The sequence below is a fragment of the Myotis lucifugus genome, unplaced genomic scaffold, assembly GCF_000147115.1.
Source record: "Myotis lucifugus unplaced genomic scaffold, Myoluc2.0 scaffold_3, whole genome shotgun sequence".
Classification (NCBI taxonomy): domain Eukaryota; kingdom Metazoa; phylum Chordata; class Mammalia; order Chiroptera; family Vespertilionidae; genus Myotis; species Myotis lucifugus.
This window is the reverse complement of record NW_005871051.1, coordinates 6985060-7011299: the sequence shown is the minus strand read 5'-3', so window position 1 is coordinate 7011299 and position 26240 is coordinate 6985060. Positions and strand designations below refer to the sequence as shown.

General features: G+C 40.1%; 1 protein-coding gene across 2 annotated transcripts; it reads left to right on the top strand.

Moving 5' to 3' along the window:
- The first annotated feature begins 250 nt into the window (after nucleotides 1-250).
- Nucleotides 251-26240, top strand: SUMO1 (small ubiquitin-like modifier 1). Of its 2 annotated transcripts, none has more exons than XM_014461745.2 (5): nucleotides 251-557; nucleotides 15579-15653; nucleotides 16668-16740; nucleotides 22202-22273; nucleotides 25093-26240. In XM_014461745.2, the coding sequence occupies exons 1-5, from the start codon at nucleotides 382-384 to the stop codon at nucleotides 25159-25161; spliced, it is 465 nt and encodes a 154-aa protein (XP_014317231.1). In that variant the 5' UTR covers nucleotides 251-381; the 3' UTR covers nucleotides 25162-26240. The 2 variants fall into 2 exon arrangements, 1 of the variants encoding a protein (XP_014317231.1); XR_002831124.1 differs by lacking the exon at nucleotides 251-557 and adding an exon at nucleotides 14875-14938 and having other exon boundaries at nucleotides 16663-16740.

Here is a 26240-nt window from a genome sequence, read left to right as displayed (position 1 = left end):
ACCGTCTGCCTCCCTCGCGGGAGGACTGCTGGCTGGAGCCGGGGCTCCGGGCCCCGGTTATGTAACGGGAGCGCGTCTGCCCCGGCGGGCTCGGTGGCCCCGGAAAGCGGGCGGGCTCCACTTTCTGGTCCTGGATCTGTGGATGGTCCCGGAGTGGGGCCGGGGGGCGGGGGCGGGGGCCGGGGGAGGGAGACGCGGTCGGTGTCGCTGGGGACCTCGGCAGCTGCTTTCCGTTCGGGTCGTCGCGGGGGACCGGCCCTGCTGCTCTCTCCGGAGTCTTTTTCCAGGTCGGGGTGCAGAGCTGTCGCTCCTTTCCTTGTGCCTGTCCGCGTCTCACTCGGGATTGGCCCGCAGCTCTCCAGTTGCGAGCGAGCCCCCGGGATGACCGAGAAACAAAGTAGAACGGAGCTGCTCGGGCCGCGGAAAGCGTTCCCTCCGGGCATGAGCCGGGGGAGACGGAGCCTCTTTAGGGGAAGATCGGAGAGCTTCGTGTGTGCAGAGCCGTCGCGGAACGGGTGCAGAAAGCTGCCTGTTAGGGCCAAGCGCTCCGTTTCGATGTTCGTACCAAGAATTTTCTGGGAATGTGCACTCCCATCAGGGGAGTCCGGTCGTCTGTGCTAAGCTTTTTCTTGATTCCTTTTCTGTTTTTTTTTTTTTTTTTTTTTAAGCAGTAAGGTGCTTTTGTCTGGCCTTTTGTTGGCTAAGGCGACGTTGATTTTTAAAGTAATTTTGGGCCTTTCACTTGTTTAGTAATTATCTAGAAAACTGTTTTGCATTCAACTCCATAATGCACTTGAACTTTTAACTTGAGCACACTTACTCCCTTAAGCTTTTAACTCAGTTCAGTTTTGTGCGTCTTGGGCATACCAAGGGAGGCTTTGGTGGGTTTGTACTGTTGTGGGAAACGTACGTTTACATTTTTGAAGCTTAACTATAATCTAGATTAGTTTTGGGTGGATCTTATTACTAACAGTCTAGATTAATTCCCAAGTTGGTATGGGGATGGCATTATAAGTATCTCCCTAGATAGTTGTTTACTTGGTTGCCAGGGAGGAGAGAACAGGTGTCAATGTTAAGTTTCATCAGCCTTTTATTTTGATGCTCAGAAATGGCTAAGAAACATGTTGAGATTTACTAGTCGGGCGAAAGAACGATGTACAGAAAGAACTATAAAGTAAGTTGTAGAATGTATTGCTCGAGTTTTAATTCTGCTCACTTAAGACTTGAAGGAGGAAGTAAAGGACTTGGGACATTAACAGCTGGCTTTAGCCCAGAGGGTCTTTAGATTCTTTTCCAGGGTTCCTCAAGGCCAGAGCTTTTCATGGTGATACTAGGACGTTATTTGTCCTTTTCACGCTGATTCTTCCTTGAGTGTTGAGTGGAGTTTTCTAATGACTGACATGACTGATATCACGACAGATTAAAATGTGGAAGCAGATGTGAAAATCCAGCTCCTTTCTATTAAGCCAGACATTAAAGAGATTTGAAAAATGTTGAACAGTGCCACTCTTCTCACTAGTTCTGTTTTGAAAACTATTTTTTAAAATTGATTTGAGAGAGAGAAGAGAAGGGGGGAGGAGAGGGAGAGAGAGAGAGAGAGAGAGAGAAGCATTGATTTGTTGTTCCACTTAAGCATTCATTGGTTGCTTCAGAGAGAGAGAGAGAGAGAGAGAGAGAGAGAGAGAGAAGCATTGATTTGTTGTTCCACTTAAGCATTCATTGGTTGCTTCTTGTATGTGCCCTGACCAGGCATGGAACCCAAAACCTTGGTGTATTGGGACGATGCTCTAACCAACAGCTCTGTGGCCAGGGCCTTGAAAACTGTTTTACTAAAAAGTTTTGCTAATATATGATGGGCTTATTGTTATTTTAAAATGAATTAATATTTAAAGCATTTGTTAGTTTCAATGCCTAGTACTGTAAACCGTAATAGGTGTAATTAACCTGACAAAAGTTTTATGGGGTTCTAAATAATTTTTAAGAGCATAAAAATCCTGAGACCAAAAAGTTTGAGAACTTTTTTCTAGTCTGATAGACCAGTATCATTGTTAATAATTGGGACCCAGTACAGTTTCATGTTTAGGGAGGATGCTAAGGATTTAGGGAGGTTGGAAGCTGAACTGTATCCTTAAGAGGCTTATAAGAGGAAGTAAGAATCCCAAGTTACTAGGCAATATCAGTAGCATGAGACTGAACCATAGTCTCCGAAAGACAATCTTTCTTTAAAGGAAGTTTTATTAGAACGATGTATTTTTTTCAGGCACCTCTCAGGAGGTTATTGTCTGGGTCTAAGATACTGAAATTGAGTAATAATTTCAGGTTAAATTAGGTAGACATTAAATTCACACAGGACTTAAATTTCTGGGTTCTCCATTAATTAATGAAATATGAATATTTTTGGAATTTGAGTGGAACACTTGATTATAATTTTTTACAATTCCAGCATTATCCAGTGGATTTTAAAAATATATATATTTTATTGATTTTTAGAGAGGAGGGGAGAGGGAGAGAGAGAGAGAGAGATAGAAACATCAGTGATGAGAGAGAATCATTGATTGGCTGCCTCCTGCACACCCCCTACTGGGGATGGAGCCCGCAACCCAGGTATGTGCCCTTGACCGGAATTGAACCTGGGGCGCTTCAGTCTGCAGGCTGATGCTCTATCCATTGAGCCAAACCAGCCAGGGCTTCAGTGAATTTTTGGATCATTATTGAATAATCCTCTAAAACAGGTTTTAAACCTAAGGTTCATGGACCCTAAAGGCTGAAAATGCAGGGAAATTGTATGGAATGTTTTGTGAGTATTCGTGCATGTGTGTATTTATAGTGAGAAAGAGCCCATAGTTTTCATCAAGAGTACATGATTCCTCAAAAAGTTTAAGAACTAGCCTGTAACAAATAACAGATCTGATTGGGTACTCTCCTTTAGCCTAATCGCCTTGCAGCAATATTAATAAGCACTTTTATAGAACCAGAGCTTATTATCAAACCAGTAAGGGTAATTTGTACAAATATTTTCCTTCCCTGTATTCAAGTTTATAGTGTTTCTTTTCTATACCAAAACCATCAATGGCAGTGTGTACTTTATTTAGCTCTTCAGTTCAGGCCTGTTAATCCTATATAATAAAAGGCTAATATGCAAATCAACCAAAAGGCAGAACACCTGGTCACTATAATGTGCACTGACCACCAGGGGGCAGACGCTCAATGCAGGAGCTGCCCCCTGGTGGTCACTCAGCTAGAAGCCAGGCTCATGGCTGGTGAGCGCAGTGGCAGGAGCTTCTCTTGCCTCCACAGCAGCGCTAAGGACCCCCCTTGGGGGATGTCCAACTGCCGGCTTAGGCCCGCTCCCTGAGGGGACATCCCCTGAGGGGTTCTGGGCTGCGAGAGGGTGCAGGCCAGGCTGAGGGACACCCATCCCTTCCTCCAGTGCATGAATGTCGTGCACTGGGCCTCTAGTTTATAATAATTTGATGACTGATTTGCTTCAAATCCTAACTGAATCTGTTATACAAGGTTCACTTTTCCCATCCCCACCTTAAGTTGATTGGATTATTTCCTTTTATTGTTAGTCAAGGATTTGGAAGCATTATGTAATTCTGTTTACCTGTTGGTACCTAACAAACTACCTCAAAACTTAGTGGCTTAAAACAGCAGCCTTCTATTTTACTCATAAATCTGCAGTTTGGGCAGGACTCTGTAAGTTGGACTCATCACTGCTCTCTGGTGTGTGGGGCCTCTGTTGGGATTACAGTACTCAAGTGGTTGGGTGCTGGCATGGCTGGGCTCTTCATGGAGTCTCAAGGTCTGAGTGGTCTCAGCATGTGTTCTTTAAAAAAAAAATATTGATTTTTACAGAGAGGAAGGGAGAGGGATAGAGAGTTAGAAACATCATGAGTGAGAAACTTCGATCAGCTGCCTCCTGCATGCCCCCCATTGGATGGAGCCCGCAACCAAGGTATATGCCTTTGACCAGAATCAAAACTGGAACCCTTCTTCAGTCCGCCGGCCAACGCTCTATCCACTGAGCCAAACTGGTTAGGGCTCAGCATGTGTTCTTTTCAGCATGGAGACCACAGGATATTCAGACTTCTACCATCTCAGGGTCCATAGAGTGAGTGAGTATTCCCAGAGAACCCTGGATGGACACCTCAGGCCTCCTAGGACCTATCCTTGGAAGTCATTTCTGCCTTCTGTTGGTCAGGCAAATCACTAAGGCCAAATTCAAGGGAAAGACATTTATATATTTATTTACTTACGGAATTATTTTTAATTGGGATGTAATTGACATATATTAGTTTCAGTTGTACAATATAACGATTCAATAAGTGTGTATATTCAATAAGTGTGTGAAGTGATCACAATAAGTTTAGTTAGCATCCATCACCACACAGTTACAAATTTTGTGTGTGATAACTTTTAAGATCTGCTTTCTTAGCAACTTTTAAATATACATACAATTTAGTATTATTAATTGTAGTCACCAAGGGAAAGACAGGTGCTGTTTCTCAATGGGAAGAATAACTAAAGAATTTACAGTAATCTGTAATCCACCACATTAATTGTATTTTTTAAAATATTTTTATTTATTTCAGAGAGGAAGGGAGAGGGAGAGAGAGATAGAAACACCAATGATGGGAGAGAATCATTGATTGCTGCCTGCAACCCAGACATGTGCTCCAACCGGGAATTGAACTGTGATCTCCTGGTTCATAGGTCGACGGTCGATCTATGAACCACACTGTCCAGGCCCCTGCAGTGTTCTTTATATTTCCCTGTTGATGTTTATTGATTTTACTGTAAGTTTGAGATAGCAGGCAATATGATGAACTGGGTAGGTATTAGAATTCATAATTATGTATACTATTATGAAATAGAATAAGTATACTGAACTGTAGCTGTGACTTGAGAGAAATGGTAGTCTGACAGATACATGAAGTGTTGCTAGTGGATATTGCAAGTATATAGGTTATAACAATATTACAAAGAAAATCTGACCTAAAAAAATATTTCATTGTATTTTGAAAGCAATATGATTGTTATGGTTAGAGTACTCATAAAGGTACGTTGAATAGTTCCAATTTCAGAGCTATAAAACAGTCATAAACTTCCCATAGCAGTTAGCTTTTATATAAAGTGTTAACACCTTTCGTACCGCTCACGAGCTTTCTCGTGTTTCGCGCGCCATCTGTCAAGGACCGCTCACGAGTTTTCTCGTTTTTCACGCGCCATCTGTTATGGACCTTAGATGTCAACACACTGTCTTGTCCACATCGAATGAAGCAATCTCATTGGTGGAAACCGTGCAGGTCAGTCTACGAAAAACTATATAATTGCACGAACCCATAAAGCATTGCAGTTACATTGTATTTTGGTCATTCGAATAGTCTTCGTCTTCAAGTTCCTGGCGCTTTTAGAAATGCCCTCTCTCAGAAAAAGGAAGGAAACCAACGAAACTGATACACTTCCTTTCGTGTTGTTCCATTCTAAGGAAAACGATGAAATGGACAAAAAAAGTAGCGCTGTACCTTATAAACTGTAGACTTTTCAATTCATTTAGAGTGTACAACGTCCTCAATCCACAAGCAAAAATGAAGTATAAACAGTTTCTGCTATCGGTGGCGAGAGACTGGATAACGGATGACAATAATGAAAGCTCTCCGGAACTAGAGACAAATCTGTCCAGCCCTTCCCCTGGGGGTGCAAGGAGAGCACCTCGTAAAGATCCACCCAAAAGGTTGTCAGGTGATATGAAACAGCATGAACCTACGTGTATTCCAGCGAGTGGAAAGAAAAAATTTCCTACGAGAGCCTGCAGAGTTTGTGCTGCCCATGGAAAAAGGAGCGAATCTAGATACTTATGTAAATTTTGTTTGGTCCCTCTTCATAGAGGAAAATGTTTTACACAGTACCATACGTTAAAAAAGTACTAGGAACTTTAATTGTTTAATTGTTTTTGTAAATAAAAATGTTATAATTATTGAAAAACAACACCTAAAGTGCATTATGATTTGTAGTTATGATGATTTAAATAACGTGCAGTTTGCCCAAAAACGTGCGGTCCCTGGCGTATGTCTTAGAGATTTCGATGCGGTACGAAATGTGTTAACAATTATTTACTTAAGTATCTTTCTCCATTAGACTGTTCACTTTTGAAGGTCAGGAATCAGCCTTTATTCATCCTTTATTTCTGAAATGTCCCGTACAGTGACTGCATACTTAGTAAAAGTTCTTGAAGTGGTCAGATTCATTCATTTAACAAGTTTATATTGAATGCCAATATGTTCAAGGCACCATTCTAGACCCTAGAATTGGAAGGTTGCCTCAAAAACATGAAGCAGCAGGTATGTTCCTCCTCCACTTTCAATTCCCAGGGTGTTTTGTTATTAAGGGTTGGTTGTCATGGAGTGGTTTTCATTTTCTGATGTTTTTACTTCATGATCTTTAATTCTGTTAACAATAGTTATCTGGTAACTTTATCTCCAAGATCAAATCATTTGCTTCTTCCAGAACATTGGGCTTATTATGGATAATTTTCTCTAAGACTGGTATAGTATCTCATTTTGGAATTTACAGAAATTGTGATTTTTTTTTGGGGGGTAGATAATTCTCTAATATTCTACTTCTTTAAAAAAGTCATGTGGGCCCTGGTGGGATAGCTCAATTGATTGGAGCGTCATCCCCATACACCACGGTTGTGGGTTTGATCCCTGGTTAGGGCACATATAAGAATCAACCACTGAAAGCATAAATAAGTGGAACAGAAATTGATGTTTCTCTCCTTCCTTCCCTCCTTTCTTCCCTCTCTTTATTAAAAAACACACAAAAAAACCCAACAAAAAACCAGTGTCCTAACTACATACTGGTACACAGATTAGTTTTGCCTGTTTTAATACATTATAACATTACTAGAGGCCCGATGCACGAAGATTCGTGCAAGAATGGGCATTCCTTCCCCTAGCTGCCAGCACTGCCTTTGCTCTCCCGGAGCTGCCTTTCCACCTTCGCCTTTCCGCCTTCTTCTGGCCCAGAGCTGCCTTTCCGCCTTCCCGCCTTCCCATGCTGCCAGAGGCTCAGAGTGGCTGGGGCAGTGCAGAGTGCCTGCGTCATTGCCATGGTGACGACGCAAGTGTCCCACTCCACCCCCGCTGCTCAGCGCCTGTGTATGCAAATTAACCCACCATCTTTGTTGGGTTAATTTTCGTACTCCTGATTGGCTACTCAGTGGGTGTTGCGAAGGTACAGTCAGTTTGTATCTTTCTAGTTTATTAGTGTAGATGTAAGTGGAATCATACAGTATGTACTTCTGTGTCTGGCTTCTTTTGCTCAGGATTGTTTGGAGATTTGTATGTTGTTAAATCTCATTATTACATTGCATTCTATTTTGTGACTGTACCATGATTTACTTATCATTCTGCTTTTGATGCACATTTGAGGTAGTTTTCTAGGACCTGTATATATTTTTTAAAGTTTTTCTTAATCCTCACGGGAGCACATTTTTATGATTTCTTGTTGTTGTTGTTAGAGAAAGGGGAAGGGCAGAGAGAGAGAGGGAGAGAGAAACATGGATGTGAGAAAAATATCGATCTCTTGCCTCCCACACACACCCCCATTGGCGCCAGGGATCGAACCTGCTACCTAGGTATGTGCCTTGACTGGGAATTGAACCTTTCCATGTACAAGACTACGCTCCTACCAACTGGGTCACTCCGGCCAGGGCTTTAGGACCTATTTTTAACATAAGCCAAATGATATTTATTTACAGCACCTTCTCTGTCAGTTCAAACTGCTTTTGAACTGAATAACAGAAAGTCTGATGTATTAGGTTAAACAAATATGCAGCTTATTTTTCTCATGGAACATAAAGTCTAGACTTAAGTAGTTCAGGACTGGTAAGGCAGTTCCACAATACCTTCATACTCCTTTCTTCTTTATCCTTAACAGATGTTCACACTCATGTTTATCTCCTTTCAGTAGCAAAAAAAGTTATTTTGTATCTTTGTTCCAGGCAAGAGAAAGGGATGGAGAAAGGGAAGGAGTAAAAGGAAAATACATGTCATCTTATATCTCATTGGCCAGCACTGCATCACATGGCCATAAGAGAAGCTGAGAAATATGTTTGTTTTGTTTTTTGTTCATCTTCACCTAGAGATATTTTTCCATAGATTTTTTAGGAAGAGTGGAAGGGAGGGAGGGGGAGAGAGACAGAGAGAGAAACATCCATGTGAGAGAGGCACATCGATTGGTTGCTTCTCACAGGCGACCTGACCAGGGCCAGGGATTGAGCCTGCAACTGAGGTAAGTGCTCTTGACCGGAATCAAACCCGCCACCCTTCAGTTCGACATTGTCCACTGAACCAAACTGGCTATGGTGAGAAGTATGTTTTTTAGCTGGCCAGATTTAGGCTTCCCTTTGTAAGGAAGAAGGAGAATGGATATCGGATAGGTAATTAACAAAGTCTGCCATACCTCTAAATCTGTTTGCTAGTACTTTTGGATACACTGAAACAAATTCGTTCCAGGTTTTGCATAGATCCATAGTCTAGGCTCCAAAACCAGTTCAGCTATAATTTTTAGTTCCTGAGAAGTTGGCTGTGCATATCTAGCATTTAACCACAGTTCTAGGATTGCATGTAAATTTCCAGAAGATCCAGTATCTTGACAACTTTACTAAACATTGAGGCTATGGAGCTAACTCTGGTCAGTTTCATTGTAAATCTCTAGTACTGTCTCATCAAGTGTGAATATATGGAGCATAAAAATGAAAGTATATATGTATTTTTGTGTTTTTAGAATTGTGATATATCCACTGAAGTATGAGATAAATGACTTTTTCTTTTAACATAACCAGGATTCTATTGTCACATCTTGAAAAATGAACAGATCTGTCCTGGCTGGTTTGGCTCAGTTGGTTGAGTGTCATCCCATGCAATGAAAGGTCTCCAGTTCGATTCCTGGTCAGGGCACATACCCAGGTTGTGGGTTAGATCCTAGATCAGTGATGGCGAACCTTTTGAGCTCGGCGTGTCAGCATTTTGAAAAACCCTAACTTAACTCTGGTGCCGTGTCACATATAGACATTTTTTGATATTTGCAACCATAGTAAAACAGATGTATGTTTTTGATATTTATTTTATATATTTAAATGCCATTTAACAAAGAAAAATCAACCAAAAAAATGAGTTTGCGTGACACCTCTGACACGCGTGTCATAGGTTCGCCATCACTGTCCTAGATTGTGGTGTGTGTACTAGAGGCAACTGATCGATGTTTCTCTCTCTCTCTCTTTCTCTTTCCCTTTCTTTAGATTCAATGAAAACATATTTTTACAAAAGACTTAAAAAAACAAACATCTGTTAATGCCATCAAATAAGAGTAAATGTATTCTATGTTTTTGGGTTTTCCCCCAAACCACCCCTGTTTCAGAAGAATGAACAATCCTTGTACAATTGGAAGGGTCAGTGACAGATTGGGGGTAGTTGAATTTGATGCCCTCTCTCTCCAGTTGATTGAATTGTCAACATTCTAATTGCCAGAATGCTTTTAAGCAGAGTTCTTGTTCTTTTGACTTTGAAGTTGCACAGTAAAATCCTTCTCATGAATTTTGAACATTTGTAAATGAAGATTGCTGTGTCTTCCATCCTCTCCAGTCTAGTTTTCTTTTCAGATCCTTAGATGTCTTCTATTTCCAAGGTGTTCCATCTATGTATTTTTTAAAATTAAATATATTTTTTATTGATTTTAGAGAGGAAGGGGGAGGGAGAGAGATAGAAATAGAAACATTAATGATGAGCGAGAACCAATAATTGGCTGCCTCCTGCACCACCCATACTGGGGATTGAGCCCGCAAGCCGGGTACATTCCTGGACTGGGAATCGAACCATGACCTCCTGATTCATAGGTTAATGCTCAACCACTGAGCCATGCCAGTCAGGCTCCATCTATGTCTTGGAAGAAGAGTTGATAGTGGGTAGTGTCTAAAAAATTCCTTCATCATTCCAGTTACCATGATTCATTCTGTGGATGGCACATATCTGAAAATGTGGAGGTTTCCAGTTCCTCTCTTTGATCTTGCATATACATTTACTTTTCCTTCCATTACCAGTTTCTTCTGCTCTGGGGCTGTGTATTTTTTACAGCCAAACCGACCAGAGCTCTCCGGGATTCTCTTTTCTCTGATGACCTAGTGCCCCAGACCCAGTGCTGAATGCTTTCACTGTTTTGTAACTAGTGTGCCATACCATTCTGCACTGGCTGCTTTCTTACAGTGGGGAGAGGGAAAGGCATCATACAAAAGACACTGAGATTACTGGAGACAGACTTGGCGTTTTTGTCCAAGATCACCTCATTTTCCAGACTAGTCCATCAAAGGAAAAAAAAGCACATGAAAAGTTGGAATACAGCATTAGGCAAGCATGGGGCTATTAATAATGCAAGGGGCACAGGCACATTGTTACAGTGCTTCAGAGTTGGGAAGAGATCACCAAAGTGGAGTGACTAGGGAAATTGGCAGCACACTTTTGGAAATTTCAAATCATAGCATTTACATATTCTTATGAAATTGAAGTGAATTTCCTCTTACCCAATGGTGAATATAAAAAACTGAAAGAATTTTTGTTTGGACTGACTGGTATGTACAGTAGAAGTATGAAGCATTAGTAAAATTGGTACAGAAAATAGTAATCAGCTTAATTCAACAACATTAAAGAATTGCCTAGCGTTTGCCTGACACTATCCTATATAATAAAAGCCTAATATGCAAATCGACTGAACGGAGGAACAAATGGTCGCTATGACATGCACTGACCACCAGGGGTCAGACACTTAACACAGGAGCTGCCCCCAGCCCGCAAACCCCAGGCCAGCCAAGGCGGGTGCCAGTGGGGGCCCCCTGATTGCCCAGCCAGTTGCCCCACAGATTGACCCTGATCGCCAGCCAGGCCTAGGGACCCTACCCATGCAGGAATTTCGTGCACCGGGCCTCTAGTAGAGATTATAAAGATGAAAAGACTTGGATTCTCTCCTTGTAGACTTGTAAGGAAGATAGGACATTCAAAATGGTCACAGAAAACATTAATTTATTTAACAAGCACATTGAATATCTTCAGAGTTCTAGGCACTGTATTTGACTAGAAATATCAAGAAGAGTAAGGCATACCAATAGAATCTGCTTGGAGATACAGATATTTAAATATGTGGTTATAAAGGATAAAAGTAAATAGTGTGGGAACATTTAGGCAAGTGAGCAGGGACATAATTTTGAAGAAGTGATGCCTGAGTGGTCTTGAAAGGGGACTAGCATAGGAAAGAGCATTCCAAGCAGAGGGAATTAGTATGTACAGAGATAGTGGAGATAAGGTAGAGTGTGCCATGTTCAAGAAATTGTAGATAGTTCAGTATGGCTAGCGCAAAGGATAGTATTAGCAAGAGAGATAGGAGAATAAGGCTGGATTGCTAGACATACCATCACTGGAGGGACCAATGTGTGTCAGCTAAGGAGTTTGAATTTAACCCTGAGATTTCCGGGCAGATTGGATTACATTTTAGAGTGATGGCTTTGGTGGTAGTTTGGAGAATTAATTGGAGGGAGCAAGACCGTATGCCTGGTGTGCAGTAATGTTAATGGGCAACATTGAGTGCCTGAAGTAAGGCAATGGCTTGGAGAGAATGGGATAGACTTGAGAGTCACTAAGAATTGTCAGAATGATGAATAAGTGTGAGATTTAAGAGAGAACCTCCAAGTTTCTGTTGTGGGCAATTGGATGTATGGTAGTAATTTATTGTAATTGTGAATCCAGAAGGAGTTGTAGAATTTTCCTTTGATTTTGGTTTTCAGGAGCTGGAGTTAAAAGTAACAGCAGTGGTGTAACCAGGGGACATCCAAAGTGGAGCTAGTCAAGCACTTTTATAAATGGGTGAAACTCAGAAAATTGTCAGGTTGGAGAGAATGATAACAGTTATTAGTACAGGCACATGTTAGAGATATTGCCAGTTTTGTCCCACACCACTGAAGTAAAATAACTTGTAATCTTTTTGCTGGTGGAAGGTTTTACCTCCAATTTATAAAAAAGAACATCTAGAAAGTGCCATAGGACGAGGTATGCCTGTGTCTTAGAGGTAGTTGGAGTCATGGGCCACCCAGGGAGACCAAAAAAAGCAGGGAATTGAAGACACGGAACCCACAGGAGCACCGGCATTTAAGGAAATGGCCAAGAGGAGGAGAGAATGGAATCTTGGAGGCCAAAGGTGGAGAATTTTCAAGGAAGGAAGTCATCAAGGAAGACGTGTTTGTTATGTTAGGGAGTTAAAGATGAGATTTGAAATTATCCATTGTATTTAGCAATAAGGAGTTGAACTAGTAATGTTGGTGAGAGCAATGTCAAGTGGAATGGTGAGGGATAAGCCAGATTACAGTGGGTTGAGAGAGAAAGTAGAGAAAGCAAGTGCTGAATACTCCATTTTTTTAAACATTTTTCTTTACTGTTGAAAGTGTTACAGATGTCCCTCCTTTACCCCCATTGAGCCCCTCCATCCAGCTCCCATATCCTCTCCAGGCCTTCCCCATACTATGTCTGTCCATGAGCTCTACATATATGCATATAGGGTCATTGGTTAATCTCTTCCCCCAGCCCCCAGCCCTTTTCTTTGAAATAAGTCAGTCTATGGATCTTCATTGTCTCTGGATCTTTTTTGTTCATCAGTTTATTTTATTCATTAGATTGTACATATAAGTGAGATAATGTGATACTTGTCTTTCTCTGACTGACTTATTTCACTTAGCATAATACTCTTCAGCCCCTTCATGCTGTCTCAGAAGGTAAGAGAACCTTCTTTTTTACAGCTGCATAGCATTCCATTGTGTAAATGTACCACAGTGTTTAATCCATTCATCTACTGATGGGTACTAGGGCTATTTCCAGATCTTAGCTATTGTAAATAACACTGCTAGGAACATAGGGGTGCGTATATTCTTTCTGATCAGTGTTTCTGGCTTCTTAGGATATATTCCTAGAAGTGGGCCAAATAGTTCCATTTTTAATTTTTTTTTGTTTTTATTGATTTCAGAGAGGAAGGGAAAGGGAGAGAGAGAGAGAAACATCAACGATGGAAGAGAGTCATTGATTGGCTGCCTCCTGCACACCCCACACTGGGGATCGAGCCCGCAACCTAGGCATGTGCCCTTGACCAGAATCGAATCCGGAACCCTTCAGTCCACAGGCTGACACTCTATCCACTGAGCCAAACTGGCTAGGGCCCATTTTTATTTTTATTTATTTATTTTTTAATATATTCTTAGTGATTTCAGAGAGGAAGGGAGAGGGAGAGAGAGACAGAGACAGAAACATAAACATCAGTGCTGAGAGAGAATCATTGATTGGCTGCCTCCTGCACACCCCCCAACGCAGTTATGTGCCCTTGACTGGAATCCGCAGGCTAACGCTCTATCCACTCAGCCAAACCAGCCAGGGCTGTTTTTATTTTTTTGAGGAAACTCCACACTTTTCCATAGTGGTTGTACCAGTCTACATTCCAGCAGCAGTGTACTAGGTTCCTTTTTCTCCACATCCTCACCAGCACTTGTTTGTTAATTTATTAATGGTAGCCATTATCATTTTAGTTTGCATCTCTCTGATAACGAGGGACGTTGAACATTTTTTTCATGTCGCTTGGCCATCTGTATGTCCTCTTTGGAGAAGTGTCTATTCAGGTCCTCTGCCCATCTTTTATTTTATTTTATTTTTTTAAATATATTTTATTGAATTTTTACAGAGAAGAAGGGAGAGGGATAGAGAGTTAGAAACATCGATGAGAGAGATCGATCAGCTGCCTCCTGCATGCCCCCCAGTAGGGATGTGCCTGCAACCAAGGTACATGCCCTTGACTGAAATTGAACCTGGGACCCTTGAGTCCGCAGGCTGACGCTCTGTCCACTGAGCCAAACCGGTTCGGCAATATATTTTATTGATTTTTTTACAGAGAGGAAGGGAGAGGGATAGAGAGTTAGAAACATCGATGACTCTGCCCATCTTTTAATTGGGTTGTTTGTCTTCTCTTGTTGAGTACTCTTGTACGAAGTTTGGTGAAAAAGATGAGGACAACAAGTAGAGAAGCCGATTGAAGGGGGAGTATTTTTAATTGAGAATAAATGGTATAAAAGATATGAATAGGTTGCAAATTAGAGCATTAAAGGAAAATATTAATCCCATTTGGAAGGTTGAGGCATGCTTTGGTTCCTCGGAGTGTTTTTTAAATACTGGACTTCAGATGATGAGGGGTGCATTTCCCTGAGATGATTTCAAGAGAGGCTGAGGGAAGATATATATATCTTCCTGGTAAAGGAAACAGAAACCTCAAAGGGCGGAAGGTGGAGAAATGCTGAGGGGCGTTTTCGGGGAACAGTAAATAAATAGTCCAATGTAACCGACTCCTTGGGTTTGTAAAGAAAGTGGTAAGAGAAAAAAGTGAGAGTTGAGCTTGGCAGTGGAGGATGCGGGGCTGTGGGGTTTAATTCTATACCTTAAAGTACTGGAAGCTACTAATACTTTTTGATCGGGGTAGTTACACAATAAGAGCAGCTGTGCTGTAGAAAGAGTTCTGAAGCCTGTGGACGATGGCGGGGAAAGAACTCTTGTCCTGAGCAGCCTCTGTAGCCACCCTATCTAGGAAATACTGGAGCAAAATGCTCCCTATTGTGCTGACTTACTGCTGCTGGGGCCGGGGCTGGATTCTTCTTTGTGTTCACTTACACAAAGCTTCTTTACTAACACTCCTCCCAGTGGTAAAAGAGAACTCGGGGCTTTGTTGTTCTTCACTGCATGGAATAACCTGTCCTTGCCCTCTGTAGATACATAAAGGAAAAAGCAGCTGTTTTCTAGGAATACAGATTCATAGAAATGTGGTGGTGAGACTATATTGAAGACAGTCTTCTAGTTTTCAGGTGAAATACTGTCTCACTAAACAAGGTTAATTTTGACTGCTGCCGTAATATGCAGTAGTCAGCAAATTTTGAAAGTTCTGCAGAATGCAAAGCAGGCAAGGAAGGATTCACACTAATGAAGTAAATTCTGTTATCTAAGCATTTTCCTAGACACTAACCTGTATCTTCATGTTAAAAGCTACTTCTAGTTTAATAGGTTCAGTTAAATTTTGAATGTTAAAGAAAACTTATTAGTTTTAAGTTATTACCAGCCTGAGATACATAGGTGATGGCCTTGTGTTTTTACTTGTAAAATACAGTATCATTGGTTATATTCTTATCAAGTGTGGATTAGCAGTTTGAAATTGTTACAAATAATGGAGTATATATTTAAATAAGTGGATAATTTGGTGGCCAAGTGAAAATTTCCAAGCTACTGCAGAATATGATAACAGATCTCTTTCTTGATTTCTAGTAAACTTGTGTTTGGGCCAGTAATTGACTTAGGATATTTTTGCTTAATTGACTAGCCAAGAAAATACATGTTGTTTGTATTCTCAAGTGCGTATTTTGTACCCTGAGCTAAAGTAATGGGTACTCATAAGTAAGTAATGAAAGTAGCATGTAGGAACTTTTATCTTTAAAAGTACTTTTCTTTCAGGAGGCAAAACCTTCAACTGAGGACTTGGGGGATAAGAAGGAAGGAGAATACATTAAACTCAAAGTCATTGGACAGGTGAGTTTCGTTATTTTTCTTTGTTGACTCTCCTTGAATATGTGAATAATTTCTGACGCAGGAAAAATTCTGACTGGCAAGACAACAAGACCTTGGTTCTTGTCGTCTTCTTTTTTTAAAAACTATTTTATTGATTTCAGAGAGGAAGGGAGAGAGGAGAGAGAGAGAGAGAGAGAGAGAGAAAGAAAGAAACATCAATGATGAGAGAGAATCATTGGTCAGCTACCTCTTGCATGCTCTCCCTCCTGGTGATCGAGCCTGCAACCTGGGCATATGCCCTGATTAGAATTGAACCATGACCTTCTGGTTCATAGGTTGACTCTGAACCACTGCGACATGTGGGCCAGGCTTCTTTTTTTAAAAAATTTTTTTATTGATTTCAGAGAGGAAGGAAGAAGGAACTGTGACCTCCTGGTTTGTAGATAAACATTCAACCACTGAGCCACATGGGCCAGGTGGTAAAGATGTTTTGTTTATTTTACATTTCTCTGATTATCAATGAGCTGTAATTTTTGGTCTACTATGTTTATATTCTATTGATTACGTGTTCATATTCTCATTTACTGTGATTTCTTATTTTGAAAAATTTTAAAGATATAATTCACGTACCATAAAATCCATTTTAGAGTGTATAGTTCAGTGACTTCAGTTGTCGGGGGAGGTACTTTTTGTTTTGAGTTGCTTTGAGGAGGGGTTTGTAATAATTCAGCTTTTATTTTACATATATAGGATGGACATGCAATTATGAAGGAATGTATTCTTTGATATACATGCTTTTACTTACACTGCTAACTTAAAAACTCAAGACAGATTGTCTTTATGTTTGTTTTGAAATGGGTATAGAGTAATGATTCGAGTGTTTTAATAACACCTGTTATGAATAATAAAAAATACTTTGGTGGGAAAATACAGGTGACAAGGTTTGCTTCTGTTTGTGGAATTAAATTATTTGTTTCAAGTAAAGCAAATAATTTACACAAAGGGTAATTTTTTTCTTGTATCTCCTTAGGATAGCAGTGAGATTCACTTCAAAGTGAAAATGACAACACATCTCAAGAAACTCAAAGAATCATACTGTCAAAGACAGGTTTGTATGTTATTGTAGTAAATACAATGCTTTATATGTCATTCATCTATCTTTATGGCTTACCAGTGTATGTAATAAAGGCAAGTACATTTTGGTGATCACTATGAAATTTCCTTGTTTGTAACCACGAATGTTTAGCCATATGTTAAATTTACTAATAATTATCTTTTTGTTTTGTTTTGTTTTTGTTATCCTCACCTGAGGGTGTGTATATATGTGTGTGTGTGTGTGTGTGTGTGTGTGTGTGTGTGTGTGTATATATATATATATATATATTTTTTTATATATTTTTAAAGTAGCAGTTATTATTCATTTGTGAGTTTTGTTTTTTAATATATTTTTATTGATTTCAGAGAGGAAGTGATCGGCTGCCTCCTGCAGGCCCCCCACTGGGGGATCGAGCCTGCAACCCGAGCATGTGCCCTTGACCGGAATTGAACCTGGGGCCTTCCAGTCTGCAGTCCAACGCTCTATCCACTGAGCCAAACCAGCTAGGTCTCGAGGATATTTTTTCCATTGATTTTTAGAGAGAGTGGAAGGGAGGGAGAGGGACAGAGAGAGAAACATCTATGTGAGAGAGACACATCTATCAGTTGCCTCCCGCACACACCCTGGCTGGGGCTGGGATTGAGTCTGCAGCCGAGGTATGTGCCCTTGACCTAAGACCCTTCCATCCTTGGTCTGCTCTAACCAGTGAGCACCCGGCTAGGGCAATACTATATTTTAAGTATTAATTTATACATAGTACTACCAATAACTGCTAATTGCATTCTATGCTTTCAGTATTAAGGGATTTTCTCTTTTAAATAATCATATAGAAGTCTGTTTAATTTAGGAATACCAGAAATCTCACAGATTCTGGCCTTTATGAGTTAGATCAATAATAAATTCCTTTAACCTTTCTAGATTCAAATTTGGGCTACATCACTGTTTGACTATGGGACCAAGAACAAGTTATGTGCCTTGTTTTCCCCTTAGAAAAATGGGACTATTACAGTGCCTACCCCATGAAGATGAAATAAGATGACTTACATAAAGCGCTTAACATGATGCCTAAAAATGTTCAGTAAATGTTACCCATTATCATTATTAACAAAATACATTTAAAAAAATAAGTGTACTTGGAATTAATATATAGATGCTCCTTAAAATGGGTTTGTGTCCCAATAAACTCATCATTAGTTGAAAACATCGTAAGTCAAAAATGCATTTAATACACCTAATCTATTGAAAGTCATAGCTTATTATAGCCTATCTTAAACATGTCAACACAGTACACTTAACCCTCATGTTCGCCTTGCTGACTGGGAGCTACAGCTTGTTGCTGCTGCCCAGCATCATGAGAGTATTGTATTGCATATCACTAGCCTGGGAAAAGATCAGAATTCAAATTTTGAAGTACAGTTGACCCTTGAACAACACAGGGATTATTTTGTATGTTATCTGTATTATATACTGTATTCTTTTTTTTTAAAACATTTACGTAATCACCTTTATTTATTTATTTATTTATTTATTTATTTATTCAGTGTTTGTTTTTGTTAATCCTCACCTGAGGATATTTTTCCACTGATTTTTAGAGAGAATGGAAGAGAGGGAAAGACAGAGAGAAACATTGATGTGAGAGAAACAAATTGATTGGTTGCTTCCTGCAAGAGCCCTGACCAGGGCCCAGGCTGGGGAGGAGCCTGCATCCAAGGTACATGCCCTGAACCTGGGACTCCTCGGTCTGCAGGCTGACGCTCTATCCACTGAGCAAAACTGGCCAGGACTATACTGTATTCTTATAATAAAAGCAAGCTAGAGAAAAAAATCATTATGAAGAAAATCATAAGGAAATATATTTATAATACTGTACACATTTATTGAAAAAGATTCGTGTGTAATTGGACTCGAGAAGCTCAAACCCATTTGTTCAAGGTTGAACTGTACAGCTTCTACTGCATCTATATCATCACTGTTGGACCATCATAAAGTCAAAAAATCGTAAGTTGGGGACCATCTGTATAGAGGAGACACCAAGATACGTTTTAATAATTGAATTGTGTTACATGATATTATTAACTCAGGTATTGTAGGTTTTCTGGAGGGTTTCTTTTTACAGTTTAAATTAGTAACTTATGTAAAAATCACTTTAGCTAGAAGAAAAAGAGATCAATTAGGTGTTAGAATAAGTAAAACAGTTAACATTTCTGTCTCTTCTGTTTTTGATGTTAATTGTTAAACCCATTAAAATCTTATTAATTGGGGCTCAACTGGTTCACATTTGTAAAAATGGTGATGAGAGCTAAAATTGAGTGTTCACCAGGGAAAAGGAACTTGCATTAACTGTGCTGTGCTAGGTACTAAGAAATAAGAAACATTGTACTTAATCCTCACAACAATTCTGAAGAAAATTATATAGTCTTTTTACCCCATCTATAGACCAGGGTGTTGATTATTGAGGAAAAACAGTGCAAAGTAAAGAAGTAATTTACAAAGCTCAAGTTTATGGAAGGTGCTAGGTTTGGGGAGATAATTAAAATATAACAACAACTTAGAATCATTTTCAACGTTTTTTTTTAATGCTTTTTTATTGATTTCAGAGAGGAAGAGAGAAAGGGAAAGAGAGAAACATCAATGATGAGAGAGAATCATTGATTGGCTGCCTCCTGCATGCCACACATTGGGGATCAAGCCCATAACCTGGGCATGTGCCCTGACCAGGAATCAAACTGTGACCTCCTGGTATATAGCTTGATGCTCAACCACTGAGCCATGCTGGCCTAGCTCCATTTCGCATTTATTGATTGGTTTTGTATAAACTTTAAAATATATATATAGTTTTTATTGATTTCAGAGAGGAAGGAAGAGGGAGCGAGAAGAAACATCAATGATGAGAGAGAATCATTGATCAGCTGCCTCCTGCAGGCCTCCTACTGGGGACCAAGCCCGCAACCCAGGCATGTGCCCTTGACCAGAATCGAACCCGGGACCCTTCAGTCCACAGGCCAGCGCTCTGTCGACTGAGCCAAACCGACTAGGGCGTATAGAAACTTTTTTGACCCCAGCACAATATAATGCTTCTTTTTCAAAGAGATCCTATAATTAAATTAAAATCAAAGCATATTCTGCCTTTGTCAGTTAAACTTACTTATTTTTTAAAAATATATTTTATTGGTTTTTTACAGAGAGGAAGGGAGAGGAATAGAGAGTTAGAAACATCGATGAGAGAGAAACATCGATCAGCCGCCTCCTGCACACCCCCCACTGGGATGTGCCCACAACCCAGGCACATGCCCCTGACAGGAATTGAACCTGGGACCCTTCAGTCCGCAGGCCGACACTCTATTCACTGAGCCAAACCAGTCAGGGCTAAACTTATTTTTTAAAATATATCCCTGGAAAGAATTTAAAATGAAGTGGAGGGTAAGTGTGTGTGGTCTTACATACTTATGGTATAGTACATATTGAAAGATAGTTTTAATTTTTTGATGTTTTTGGGATGGTGTTTAAGCAGTCAACGAAAATCTTAATATATTAGGTATTGAGCAAGACTTTCATAATACTTGTGGACTAAATAAATGATTCTTGATTTGTATTTATTAGTTATTTCTCTTTAAATTAGCATTTCTCTCCTTACAGCTATTTTGTTGAACAAATGATTAGAAAAATATATTTTAATATTTTTTGTGATATTTATAGTGCTCTGTATGCCATCACAGGTTTATTGTAGCTTATCTGGATAGCTACTGTGCTTTACCAAATTTCTATGATTTAATCTTTTTTTTTTAAATATATTTTATTGATTTTTTTACAGAGAGGAAGGGAGAGAGATAGAGAGTCAGAAACATCGATGAGAGAGAAACATCGATCAGCTGCCTCCTGCACACTCCCCACTGGGGATGTGCCCACAACCCAGGTACATCCCCTTGACTGGAATCGAACCCGGGACCTTTCAGTCCGCAGGCCGACGCTCTATCCACTGAGCCAAACCGGTTTCGGAGATTTAATCTTTTTTTTTTTTTTAAATATATTTTATTGATTTTCTACAGAGAGGAAGGGAGAGAGACAGAGAGCTAGAAACATCGATGAGAGAGAAACACCGATCAGCTGCCTCCTGCACATCCCCCACTGGGGATGTGCCCGCAACCCAGGTACATGCCCTTGACTGGAATTGAACCCGGGACCCTTCAGTCCGCAGGCCGACGCTCTATCCACTGAGCCAAACCGGTTTCGGAGATTTAATCTTTTTTTTTTTTTAAAATATATTTTATTGATTTTCTACAGAGAGGAAGGGAGAGAGACAGAGAGCTAGAAACATCGATGAGAGAGAAACACCGATCAACTGCCTCCTGCACATCCCCCACTGGGGATGTGCCCGCAACCCAGGTACATGCCCTTGACTGGAATTGAACCCGGGACCCTTCAGTCCGCAGGCCGACGCTCTATCCACTGAGCCAAACCGGCCTCAGCCGATTTAATCTTTTAAAACCAATTTTGCTTGTGTAGCTGGAAGCTAGTAAGGGTGCTCATCCAATTTTTGATTTTATCTTTCACTAGGGACCTGGTGCACGAAATTCGTGCACGGCGGTTTTGTGTGTGTGTGTGTGTGTGTGTGTCCGTGTCCCTCAGCTCAGCCTGCGTCCTCTCGCAATCTGGAACCCCTTGGGTAGGGTCCCTAGGCCTGGCCGGTGATCAGGGCCTCTTGGGGCTTTCCTTCCCCCGGCAGCCAGTAGCTGACCCCGCCCCCGCCACTGCCACTGCTTGCCATCTGTGTGGCGTTGCCCCCCCCCGCCCCCCCCCCCCGCCACCGGTTGCCTCCCTCTGCGGGCAACAGGCGTGGGGTGTGATCACTTGGCTGGCCTGGGCCTCCTTCTGCGTGGCAATCGATCTCGGAGCCCCCCCCATCAATTGCCCTGCAGAGGGTGGCCTGGGCCTCCCTCTGCGGGGCGATCATAGGGCGATGGTGGGGCCCCCCGACCAATCGCATTGCACCCGCCTTGGCTGGCCTGCCTGGTGCCAGTGCATGTCATAGCGTGGCCGTCCTGAAGGTCTGGATGGTTCTGCTCTTTGGTCGTTTTGTTGATTTGCATATACGCTTTTATTATGATAGATATACATAGATGTTAGCTTACAGATTTCAGAGGAAACTATAAAATAGCTGTCAAGAGCAGAGGCTTAGAATAGATTTAGCCTTAAATTTTGGCTAGCTATTGTACCCTGTCTATACCTTTGATTCCCTAGCTGTATAATGAAGAAAGGTGACAAACATTTATGATTATGTATGTCAAATACTTGGAACAGGGAGGACCTAGCAAATAGCACTCAATAAATTGTGATTATGATAGGATTAGCTGTCTAGTTTTATGTTCTGTGTGTTCTGTTGAAGTTTTTGTTTGCTTTTTGTGCATCAAAGTTCTTATTTCCTCTAAGATTTGTATGTATACATATTTATATATATATATTTTTGCCTTTTTAGGGAGTTCCAATGAATTCACTCAGGTTTCTCTTTGAAGGTCAGAGAATTGCTGATAATCACACTCCAAAAGAAGTGAGTAAAATGTCTTCTTTGAGTTAAGAAAAATTTTAAATTCTGCATTGAATGATTTGGTTCACTGGTATTAAACTGCCCACTTCTTTTTTTGTTGTTGTTATTAAACTGTCCACTTCTTGAATATTCTTTGATTTAAGTGGTATATCATTTGTCAGAGAGAAAAAGAATCTTTTGAATTGAACTTTCCATATATTGCCTTCAAAAGTGCCAATAAAAAGAAAGGTTGAAAGTAAAATGGGTACTGAGGCTGTCAGAAGACACTTACTATGTCTTTTTGAAGATGGACAGATGTTCCTCAAATTTGGCAGATTTCTGATACACTTTCATGGTGATGGTGACCTTTATGGTTTGATTTTGACTTTTTTTAAAAAAGTTTTTTTTTATTACTAAATTTTAGAGGCAAAGCGGGAGAGGGAGAGAGAGAAACATCAGTGTGAGAGGGAAGCATCGATTGGCTGCCTCTTGCAATCCCCTACCGGGGATCCAGTCTGCACGCAGGCATGTACCCTGACTGGGAATGGAACTGGCAACCATTTGGTGCACTTGCCTGGCCAGGGCTCGATTTTGACTATTGACCCATTTCGAGAACTTGATACAGAAGCTTAGTATATATTAATATATTTGGCTATGTCACCTTGATTTATGTTTTTAAGTGCGTCTGTGTCTTTGTTTTATCATAGAACCTGGTTTGTTTTTATATATTCCTTCAGTTTGGATTTGTCTGACATTTCCTCATTATTCGATTCAGTTTTGTATTTTTGGTACGCGTGGCACAGTGTGAAGCTGTGTACTTGAGAGTACATCACACCAAGAAGTACATGATGACCATTTGTCTTGTTGTGGGTAATACTAACTTTGGTAACTTAAGGTGGTAACTGCTAGATTTATTTATTGTAAAGTTACCATTTTTCTTTTTAATTAGTAATTTGTGGGGAAATACTTTTTTTTTTTTTTTTTTTTTTCGGTTATTGGCCAGCGAGGGCCCCTTCAGGTTGGTGTCTGTGTTCTTTTTAACATGTCTCCATCTTTTTAAAAGTTTTTTTTTAAAAAACATATTTTTATTGAATTCAGAGAGGAAGGGAAAGGGAGAGAGAGAGAGAAATATCAATGATGAGAGAAAATCATTGATCGGCTGCCTCCTGCACACCTCCTACAGGGGATTGAGTCCGCAACACAGGTATGTGCCCTTGACCGGAATCGAACCCAGGACCTTTCAGTCCACAGGCCGACGCTCTATCTACTGAGCCACACCGGCTAGGGCTTTTAAAAAGTTTTTATTTTGAAATAATTTTCAACTTACAGAAAAGTTGCAAGAGTAGTACAAAAAAATTTTACATTCTCCCACCTAGATTCACCTGTTTTAATATCGTTCCACCTTTGCTTATTATTACTTCCCTCCCCTCCCCCCCTCCCATGTATAAGTGTGTATATATATCCCTTGAACCACTTGGGAGTAGGTTGCATGTGCCATGGCCATTTACTACTTAATATTTTATTTATTTATTTGTTTATATTTTACTACTTAATATTTTAGTGTGTATTTCTTAAGAACAAGTATATTTTATGTAACCACAGTACTGTTAATCAAATTCAGGACACTTAATACTATTAGAATACTTTAAGCTACAAACTAATTTTGTCATTTGTCCCAATTATGTCTTTTATAGTAAATTTTCTCCTGTCCAGTTCCATGTCAACATATTTTACTCAAGTGCCTTTTTAGTCATCTTTAATTTAGAACATTTCCTCAGCTATTCTTTGTCTTCCATTACATTTATAATTTTAAGGAATACAAATCAGTTGTTTTCCAGAAAGTCCTGGATTCGGGTTATGCATTTTTGAATATATTTTATTGATTTTTTACAGAGAGGAAGAGAGAGGGAGAGAGAATTAGAAACATCAATGAGAGAGAAACATTGATCAGCTGCCTCCTGCACACTCCCCACCAGGGTTGTGTCCGCAACCAAGGTACATGCCCTTGACCGGAATTGAACCTGGGACCCTTGAGTCCGTAGGCCGACGCTCTATCCACTGAGCCAAACCGGTTAGGGCGGGTTATGCATTTTTGGATGCAATACTACATAATTGATGATGTGTCTTTCTCAGGGTGTAGTATCTGGAGCACATGAAGCCCTTTATGGGTGGTGGTAATTTTGTATTGATTTTAGAGAGAGGGGAAAGGGAGAGTGATAGATAGAAACATTGATGAGAGAGAAACTTCAATCGGCTGCTTCCTGCACACCCCCTACTGGGGGTCGAGCTGCAACCTGGGCATGTGCCCTGACTGGGAATTGAACCGTGACCTCCTGGTTCATAGGTCGATACTCAACTACTGAGCCACACTCAGAGAGAAACATCAATGTGAGAGAGAAACATCAATCGATTGCCTTTTGTACATGCCCTGACCTGGGATTGAACTTGCAGTCCTGGTATGTGTCCTGACCGGAAATAGAACCAGCAACTTTTTGGTGTATAGGATGATGCTCAACCAACTGAGCCTCTCTGGCAGGCTTATTTAAACTATTAAATACATGTTCCATTAGATTTTAAACTCCTTTAAGGTCCTGTTCAATAAACACTTAAGTTTTATATGGTCAATAAGCTGGGAAATGAAATTGATTAAGCAAAATAATAAATGACTTTATTGACACATCTCTGTGTCCTTAGATTAAAGGAACCAGGACTCTTAGTCTTAGAACAGTGTAACTTGGATCACCTCTGTATCCTTTTTTCTTTAAAACTGTGGCCACATAATTGCAGCCAATTTAAAAAAACAGTGCTTTTATATTCTAAAATATTGTTCTTTTCTCTTACAGCTGGGAATGGAGGAAGAAGATGTGATTGAAGTTTATCAGGAACAAACGGGGGGTCATTCAACGGTTTAGATATTCTTTTTATTTTCTTTTCTTTCCCTCAATCCTTTTTTATTTTTAAAAATAGTTCTTTTGTAATGTGGTGTTAAAATGGAATTGAAAACCGATGCCCCCCATCTCTTTAAAACATCTGGTAATTTGAATTCTAGTGCCCATTATTCATTATTGTTTGTTTTCATTGTGCTGATTTTTGGTGATCAAACGTCAGCCTCCTTCATATTGCCCTCTCCTTTTGAAATATGATGTGTGTGCACAGGGAGGCCACCTTTTTCAGGACTGTGCATTTTCAGGCTTGTGATAAATAAGGTCGACCAATGCAAGTGTTCATAATGACTTTTAATTGGCCCTGAAGTTCTAGCGTGTGATTGCTTCACTCCTGGACTATGACTTTCAGTGGGAGGTGGAAGTTTTTCAGAGAACTGAACTGTGGAAAAATGACCTTTTCTCAGCTTGAAGCTAATTCTAAAATCTGAAGGTCTGGACCAAAAGAAGAAGAGTATCAGGTTGGAGTCAAGATGACAGATGAGGTGAGAGTAAAGACTAACTCCAAAGATGGCTTCACTGAAGAGAAAGCATTTTAAGAGTAAAGAAAAATCTTGTCAGAAGATCCCAGAAAAGTTTTAATTTTTATTAGCAGTTAATAAAGTTATTCATGCAGAAGTGTGTGCAACAGAACACTGCTCTTTTTGATTTTATTTGTACTTTTTGGCCTGGGATTTGGGTTTTAAATGGACATTGTCTGTACCAGCTTCATTAAAATAAAATGTTTGTAAAAATCTTAATGTTCCATTTTATTTTTATTGTATAGAAAGAAAAAAAATGGCCGAAACAAGATTTTCTTGCATAATACTGGAAATTATTGTTTGTATATGGAACAAATAAATTTTTCTTCAGTACTGTACAGTGATGATTGTGACTTTGAAGCACTGAAAGTTACTGAAGTGCCTTCTGAATTAAGGATTTAATTAAGGCCACAATACCTTCTTAAATGCTCAGTGTTCTGTGTGTGTTTTTAAAACTTGATATTTCTGTATGGTGCATATATATGACACTTACCCAGTCATGTTGAATAAATGGGCACGTCAAAAATT